Consider the following 9,106-nt stretch of genomic DNA (forward strand, 5'->3'; position numbering starts at 1 on the left):
ATGCGCACCCCTGGGACCGCTGGCAACTGCGCAGTTTGTCTTTTCTCTCTAATTATTATTAATTGGCTCTCGATTCTGCCGCTGAACATCGTCCCAGGCGGCAGTCAGCTCCTCAGGCATCACCGCTACCCGTTTGTCTTTACGTGCCCTAACTTCAGCCAAAACTTGAAAAACCTGCCCCTCCGTGAGCAGTGGGGGTGACAGTAATTTCAGGACCTTTGCTCCACGACAGCCGATGTATGGTCAACACACATCTACCTCTTGAGACCGTAGTTTCTATTAAATTCTATATAAATTATTTTCTAAACAAGATCACCGGCTGCTATCTGGCCCATCAAGTTTTTGGTTCAGCTTAATTTTGGGCACTAAGCGTGAATGAATCAGAAAGCAGTGAAACAGAGCAGCTTCCATGAGGTATTATTAACCTGTCAGAAGAGCCACCAGAGAAAGTTCACAGGTTACTCAAGTGCATAATCGGAAAAAACCACGGCATCAGCCCCAGCAGCAAAGACAACAGCGTTTCAGATAAAGAACTGAGGAGGCCAGCAGCCTGATAAAGGTATTGTGTCACCATGCAGCTCGTTTAAAGTTCCAAGAGGTTTTTGACCCGTTTTGGTGGGACTTAAATGCTTTGGGAATGCCCTGTCCATGGCTTTTAAAAGCTACAGAGAACTTTACACCTTCAGACCAAGACAGGAATGATTCACAGGGGTCCCCTGACAACATCTTTGTTCCCAGAGTTCCAACTTTGCTGTTGTGTTTTGATGGTTTGATTTCACCCATTTCCTCTCATTTCCAACTGTCACCCCCAGATAAGCGAGTTCAGTACTGGCAGCACTGTGACAAGCCTAATTTATTTTTCAAGCAAAATAATCATTTGAAAGCATCCAAAAAACATTTAGAAATGCTGCATAACATACCAGAGGGGAAAGGATGAGGGAGGATAAGCAGGGCCTCCCTTCCCCTTCTTTCTCAAGAAAGTCGAGATAAATTTGTTTTCATGAAAGCATCGGCTTGTTCAGGACAGGTTTTAAAAACAAGTAATCGACATAAGACACAAGTAATTAAATCATAATGAAAGGAGCACACATTCTATCTGCTAATGCACTGGTTGTACCTTTATTGTTTCACCTCGTTCACTAACAATTCAGTGGTGCAAGGTTACCATACACAGTTAAGATATCTGCATTGCACACCTAAGGCTATACAGCAAATGGATCAGAATTAGTACAAATACATGAACTATATTTACATTTTGTATACTCAAGCTCCAAATATCAGATATATTTACAAAATAAAATAAGAAAATGAAAACCTGAAATTAATGTACAGTGTTGCTGATACACTCCTTCGCTGGGATGAAATCAGTTTGCAAAGAGATTTGTTCAAGAAGGCCACTTATACAGCATATACCTTGTATACCTTGTGTACAGAGAGATTAACAGGGACATGGGGACCGCAATTCCAAGGGATTTGTTTCAGTGAACACCATGTCTAATGTCCAAATTCGGGAGCCATAACCAACTGCACATGAAGTATGAACAAGCAGAGTGGAAAATTAAGACCTGATCCTGGGAAGTGCTGATCATTCAAGACTGCCTCTGCTTCCAGTCCCTGGTTTCCAGGCAAGCAAGAGGTAATTCAGCACTGCTCAGGGGCAGCCCATTCACTTGGCAACATTAAGAATTGAAGACTTAGGAGCTCCACACCAGTTTTCTGAATACACAGCTGATCCCAGCAACTTAAATCCTGTTCCCAATAACATTGGACACAACCATCTGGTTAGTGTTGGACTAGTTTTGATTTCAAATACACAGAACACATAAATGGCCTTCTGAACAAAAAAGTCAGTCCTGTTCTTGAAGAGCTGATGTTTTTAAACAAGGAAGCGCGAAGTTAAATACATCCTGCTACAGACACTACAGCCAGACCACAGACTGGGGTTAGGAACTACAACGGAGAGATGCAACGCACACGTCAGACCCATCTGTAGGGACATTCAGCAAACCCTTCCCGAGCAGCAGCAGGATCCTTCCTCCTCCCAGCAGCAGGTCAACAGCTGCATCTTCAGCAAAAACACCCACCAAGCACAAACTAGCACGAACTCAGGTGTGCAGGAGTACCAGGCAGATGCATGTGCACAGGCAGTTATTAGTCGGCTGCTTAGTACCAGTGGGTGTTAGACCGAAGCTAATCCTCTTTCTTATCTAATGTGCAATTAATTACAGATGTATAAATATACATTACATAAAATTAAATCCCTGTAAATTAGATAACAAGCAGCAAAAAGTAAAGTCTTTACTTTGAAATACCTTGCTAACAGTAATAAGGACTATTAGACATTGACCAAAAAAACCTTTTCTCGGCAGTCTAGAAATCATACTCTCTGGAAATAGTACTCCCTTCTCTTCTGTATTCCCAGAATACAGGAATCTTCTTTAAAAAGGTACTTAAAGTGCATTTCTAAAATACAGTGTAGGAGGTTTAGCTTAATTTTAAAATACCCAGGAAGATCCAACATGATTTTCAATGGACAAAAAGGATCGTTTTCTCCTTCCTTTTGGCGAGGAACATAAAAGCCCAACTACAGCACAGTTTGACACTTGTTCTCCCCAAGGAATGCCCACCAAGCTCCCTCCTAGTGTGTGTCCTCACGGGCTGGCAGGCCCACAGCACAGTGCCTCGTCTCCAGAGGCTGAGTCCCAAGAGCTGTCTGACTCTGGGACTCCACACACACACAGCAGGTAACCAAGAGTGGGCTTTGGAGTGTCCGGAGAAGGCAACTTAATATATTTTTCCTTCCTTGTTCTGTTTCCAAAAAGAAAATTCTAACATGTTGGGCTAAGTTTTGAAGTGAATGGAAATTCACTTTTTCTGTTTGTTTATTTGTTTGGTTTGTTATCTCTTTAAAGAAAACTTGGATTGGTTTCAGTCCAGTTTTAAGTAGGGAAATCCAAATGTCTCAAAGCAGCATTCAGTAATTGCAGAAAAACTTTGTCTGCCTTTATGTCAGACCTGAAAACAGTAATGCCCATTTGAACTCTACACAACAAGGACCTAGTTTGTCACAGATTATGCAGCTTTAAGAGATGCTGATGCTTAAAAGCAGAGTTTTGGTCTTCTGATGATCTGTTATCCACTCAGACCTCAAGTCACCAGAAGCTGCTTGGAGTTTTTAGAAAGAAGAGTAACATTTGTGCAACACAACTGTAACACTTCAAGCTCTGTATAAAGTAAGCATCTGTCTCTTCCTGCTTTTAAAGGAAGATCCCTTAATCATGATTCTGTGCAATGCCTATATCCACTTGGTTCATCCTCTGGCTTATCCATAGCAAAGACTTAGAAAACTAGTTTTCCTCTAGTTAAAAAAAAGAAACAGATAAAAGTTAAAATGCTCTCAGTGTGTCACAACCTACCACCACCTCAATCACTCTGCCTCCTCAAACAGGTTCCACTGTCATTATAAACAGTGGTGATGGCAGCAATAACTTAATGCTTAGAATTAACCTAATTCTTGAGATCAGCTTAGCTGCAGTGTGAGGAGCCCTCCTGCAGGACAAGCAGTTTTATCCACACACTGGAGGTGCTTTATCATCATTGCATAACAAAGGAATATCATCACTGTATTAAGAGTCACACACAGTTAAACAAGACAAAAACAGAAGGAAAAAAAAAAACCAAAAAAACCACATCCCTATCATGTTCCTGGGTTCCCAGGATGCTCCCTCACTCTGGCTTCCAGTTCTGAAATAAATCTGAGGACCAGAGAGACAGCATGAGCATATGACTTAGCTTGAGAACTCCCTCGAGATACGTAAAGATGTATCCTAGCAAGTGTCAGACTCCATCTCCCTGCTCCTTTGCCTTCCATGCTGTTAGGAGGTCTCATTATGCACTGCACTTTGATGAAAACCCCATGAAGCAAAAATCTCTCTCAACAGATTCCAGTCCCACGTACACTTGGCCACAGAACTCCCAGGGCATGGCATGACCAGCTGATGCGTGACCTCAGTCCAAATGACCTTCCTGAGCTGTGCCTAATGTGCCTACTGCAAGAGTGGAGCAAACCCTTCTACCTCTCTCTTGAGAGGCTGGACCGTGCAGATGAAATCCCTTTCCATTCCCCAGCATCACAGGCAGCCCTATCAGTGCCCAAGGTACAGCAAGAAAGGTTAACACAGCAGGAACACAGTAAAGGACACACACACATCCCCAACCTCCCTGAACACCTGACTGAGGGAGAGGAGTTCACTGCCCCAAAAGGAAATTCATTCTGCTTTTCTTTCTTGGGGCAAGCTTTGGCCACAAGGAGAACTTACACTTGTAGGTCAAGAACTGACACCACCCAGCTGATGTCCAACAAGCCAATTATGACATTCCACTGACCAGGACCAGAATCCACTTGCTCTCTTCCCCAGGAAGGATTAACTCTGAATCCGGTGGGGTTTAGCTGATGAAAATTGTAGCAGGGATATTAGGAGACACTCAGCAGTTATTTCAAAAGGAATTGAAAGCGTCCTGCAGCTCCCTGGAGAACGCTGCAAGTGCTGGGTCTAGGAAGTGCTCCACAGACCTTGGATGCTCCCATGGGCAGGTGGGGTGACATGGGAGCATTACAGGTAAGGGATGCACAAAAAGGCCCTTCGGAACGATGCCACAGAGCTACCAGACTGACACAGCCATGGGAGCCCCAACCCTCTTCCCAGAGAGGTGAGAACTGTTCCTGCAGAACTTGGAAGTCAGGACTGAAAGCAGAAAGAGGAGATCTGCCCTCCATGGTGATCCAGGGACCAACTGCGCTTTCATTTCCATTTAACACTCTCCATCTGTCAAATACAAGGCTTGAGCATCTGAAATTTTGGGGATTTTATCAAATATTTCAGTCTGTGGTCTATTTCCCCTCATATCAGCACAGTCTGCTCAGCTCAGTTCAGAGGCTGAGGAGTGAGTGTTGATGGAAACTTCTGGGAAAGAGTGAAAGCCAAGCACTATTCACCTGCAACCCCCCACAGCAAGAGTTTAAAGGCAGATTGTTCTAGCCAGCCACTCCTGGTTTGTTCCCTATCTTTTTCCAACTCATGCCTTTGCCTGCTGGACCCTGGAAACTCAGAAACTTGCACAAAGTCCAAAATCCAGTCTGCCCAGATAGATTTGTCCAATATCAGCTTTCAACAGAGTTCAACTTAGAGGCTGGATCCAGAAAGCCTGAGGAGCTATTGCAGTTCCTGGCTGGGTAAAGTCTCCATTAAAGAATTTATCTTTCCCTGGCATTGGAACTTTGCCCTGAGGGAACCAATGGCTACTGCCAAGTCACAAATTGAATGAAAACCCTGTAGCAGTCTAGACAGACAATGGACAGTGGGACAGACACCAAAAGGTCAGCTGAAATGGGAAAACAATTGTTATAAGAAAAAAAAATTTTTTTTTCTTTTTAGAGTCGTGCATAATCACTCAATTTTTTTGATTTTTTTTTTCTTTCTCTTTTTGTTTGGCCACATGCTACTAGTACAATTCTGGTACAGGTGAAAAGAAACAAGGTAGGGTTAGAATACCTAGAAAATGTGCTGAAGGAATGGGGAAGGTAGGGGATGTTAAGCCACAGGATTACATACAAGAGAAACCGTCAAGAATCACAAAGAGAAAATGAGAGGTAACACTATCCATCGGGAGGTGAGGGGGGAGAACAGATGAGAACATTACATGGACTCAGTACTTCATCTGGCCCGTGCGTCTTCGAGCCAGTTTTGACCTGTACCAAAAAAAAGAGAAAAGTAGTTGGTGAATTCTGAAAGTTTCTTTTTCCTCCCTCCCTGCAATTTGTCCACCTTTTTTTTTTTTTTTTTTTAAATCCTCTGGTACAGTTCTAGTTTACTCCATATGTTAAGAAAGTAAAACGTATGCAGGGGCTGTCTGTGATAATGGAAAGGCTGCCAGAGAAGTTATAAAAAAGGGAATGTAATTTCTGCTTTAGCTCATAATCAAGAACCTAAAAAGAGTCCAGCACAGAGGAAGTAAGAAACTTTATAAATTTGTAAAATGGAAATACAAGGAAAGCATCTTGTGGCCTCCAAATGTAGCATCCCACGTATGTTCAAACTGAAAATGGCTGTTCAGAACATCTCAAGCCAAAACAACAGCCCCTGCAGCTCCTGAAATACAGGGCTGGTTTGTTTTCTGATTGTTTGAGGGGTTTTTTTGCCTACCCTACTCCCTCCTCCAGTTCCCACATGTTGTCAAATTCCTCAGAACAAGATTAAAATCTGTAACCAACCATTTGCCTCCGGGTTTGACCACGTCCCTTCACAGCCCTGGCTGTGCAGGAGCTGCCTCTTACCGAATTGTGCCAGCAAGGAGAGGATTGAAGGCATATAACCAGTCATTCATGTCCTTGTCGTTGATGGCCTGGAGCAGGACTCCACGGTGCTTTGTGCACACACCAAACGTGTTGGGCGTCTGGAACACAAAGGACAATTTAAAACACAAAGTCTACAGGCACAGAAGCTGATGCATATTTCCTCTCTGCTCCATCACATCCCTAAAACCCACAAGACCTAAGGTCTTTCATTTATGTTTCACTGGTGATTTCCAGGATACTATTAGTCATTATCTTCTACAAAATATAGTTTTAACTCCTGAGTGTGGCTTTAAGAGCTGCTGAGATGGACCAGTAAAGTTCATTTGATTCCTTGCAGGATGTTTGTGTGTGTTGTTTTGTGGGGTCCTGTTTTTAAACAAACAAAACACACAAGCCCAAAAAAATACACAAAGCAAGCTGCAAAAACCCAACACGCAGGGTGATGGTACCAACACATGCTCCTAAAAGCCAATCTGATGTGGGACAGCAGTCAGGGTCACTCTCTGGTACAACTGTGTCCAAAACCATAAGAAACTCTGAAGAAACTGGGAACTTTGTGGGCAGGATCCTCAATGCCTCCAAGAATCAGATCCATTTTCCTCGGACCAGAGATGACACACCTGAGGGTATGGATGCACTGCTACTTGGAATGTTCTTGCTTTATGGATAAATAAACAACAGCTCTCAGACTGACCTTTACCATTGCCTGTTGATCCTCACTGTATTCCACCTGAGCTGTGGATAAGTTTATGACTCCTCTTTCTACAGGATCTTTGTCACTGTTGTAAATAAAAACATAGGGACGGCGAACCACCACAAAGTGCTTGGCCCAGGAGCTGGAGAGTGGCTCCTTGAAGTGGAGGTATCCTTTCTTTGACACCACAGAGCTGGAAAAAACAAACACACATTAAAACAGAAATCGATTTTCCCCTGAGTATCCCAACTAACTGCAAAACACTGTGTAAGACACTTGGTCTTTAATATGTTTTTGTCTGCAACAGTATTCTGAAAAAGTTCTTCTAAAACAAGCTGAACTGTGTTTTCAACAACTATGCAGAAGTCTGACAGCAAGAAAGTCCCCAGAAATCTCTTTCAGTGAACTTCAGCCACGGTTTGATGATAACAAACATCATATTTGAGTTACTGGAAATCCTGTTCATTAAGTAGATGCAGGGAACGAATGCTGCAAAGATCAAATATCAACAAAACCTTCCCTAGTCCATCATAGAGGACTCTGCAGCTCTGCTATCCCCCTGTTAATTTTCCCTCCTCATGGGAATGAGGACACAGAACCTACAAATCTCAGAAAGCCCTTGGGATGGTTCTCGGGAAGCCACGATCACACAACAATAAAAAACTTACCCTGGTCTGATTTCCTCAATATCAGGAACGAGGTTTAGGAACTCGTTCTTTCCAGCTCTGGCAAGATAGGAAGTTTCTATTGCAGGAATTATTTGGAACTGTTCCACATCATGACAGGGACTGGAGGCACGGGAATTTGCTTCTGGTGTCCTTTAAAGAAAGTAGATAAAAAAGTAAATTGCAACAAAGCAAGTGAATGTGACAATGGAATTTAAACTGCATCTAAAGGCCAGCTTGAAGTTCCATTCTCCAGCCCAGATTTATTTCAAGACACTGGGATTCTTTTGTACAATATTAAATAGCATTTTCCCTTGATATCTGTGGAAGAAAACTTGTAATAACTGCTAGTAAGTTGTTTCCCTGCTACTTGTACCTCGTTTCTCCCACTAAACATAATCAGAAGACAGACATACTTCCTACTACTGTTTGATGTAAAATGTACTGCTTCCTCAGCACTCCTCCCCTCAGGGATGTTCAACTGAGAAGGTACAAATTATGCCTTTCACTACATAGGTATTCCCAATTTAATCAAAAATATCTTGTATAGATACAGCTGAGAAAGATATACAAAGATTAATGGCCAAACTGGTTTATTCTGGGTTGTTATTAGTAGACCTTTTCAACAGACCTCTGAAAAAACTTGTGGACTCTGCACAGAGTAGATGCACTGGTCACTGGAACAAGAAGCATCTGACTGTTCCCCCAACACAAAGGGAAAAAAAAACACTTCAAAAGAACAAAATGGGGAGAAAGAATTGTGCAGAGTGACTGGAGAAGTAAGGCAAGGGGGCTGTACAGAGAAGTATCTGAAAGTAAGGAAAGGAAGAAAAGAGGAAAGAGGAAAAAAAACCCCAGAAAACAGCAAAGAGATCTGTGAAGCACTGAAAAGTGATGTTTTCCTTTTAGTAAGTTACACTTACTTCTGATCAACTGAATTGCACCTGGAATCCACCAGAGAAGGGCAGGTAGATGAAGGGGTGAGGGTTGCACTGCTGAAACTGGACACGGACGGGTCCCGCCCAATCGGAGAAATATCCGAGAGCTGCAAGCACAAACACAGGGAAAGCATTACAGGGCTGGTTTGTAGCTGATGCTCACTCCTGGCTGAACATGGCTTTCAGCAGGGAAGGCTCAGATAACAGAAAGGCATTTCCATCAGCCATTCCCCTACTCAGTAGGCAAATTTTAGCACAAACCACCACAAACCCATCTGGGTGTAGAAATACAGCACCACTTATGCAGACACAGCTTGTTATTATCAATGTCCTACACTTCTGATTATTCACACTCTGACTTCCTCAATGGATACAATATCATCCAGTTAGAAACTGGGTATTCCCTTTGCCTACAGGCAGAATTTTTAAGAGTCGATTTACCCTTTTAAATATG

At 42.8% G+C, this 9,106-nt stretch overlaps 1 protein-coding gene across 23 annotated transcripts in view; it reads right to left on the bottom strand.

Annotated features, from left to right (window-relative positions):
• Positions 1 to 1,095: 1,095 nt before the first annotated feature.
• The window catches only part of KIF1B (kinesin family member 1B), a 77,796-nt gene continuing 69,785 nt past the window's right edge, over positions 1,096 to 9,106 (bottom strand). For all 23 annotated transcript variants that reach the window (XM_017744004.1, XM_017743998.1, XM_017744002.1 and 20 more), the window contains 5 exons: positions 8,638 to 8,759; positions 7,718 to 7,867; positions 7,050 to 7,242; positions 6,335 to 6,453; positions 1,096 to 5,749 (listed from right to left, as the gene is read on the bottom strand). In XM_017744004.1, the coding sequence (XP_017599493.1) occupies positions 5,707 to 5,749; positions 6,335 to 6,453; positions 7,050 to 7,242; positions 7,718 to 7,867; positions 8,638 to 8,759 (627 nt within the window). In that variant the 3' untranslated portion in view covers positions 1,096 to 5,706. The remainder of the gene's footprint in view (positions 5,750 to 6,334; positions 6,454 to 7,049; positions 7,243 to 7,717; positions 7,868 to 8,637; positions 8,760 to 9,106) is intronic.

Source organism: Corvus brachyrhynchos, unplaced genomic scaffold (genome assembly GCF_000691975.1).
Source record: "Corvus brachyrhynchos isolate BGI_N302 unplaced genomic scaffold, ASM69197v1 scaffold68, whole genome shotgun sequence".
NCBI lineage: Eukaryota > Metazoa > Chordata > Aves > Passeriformes > Corvidae > Corvus > Corvus brachyrhynchos.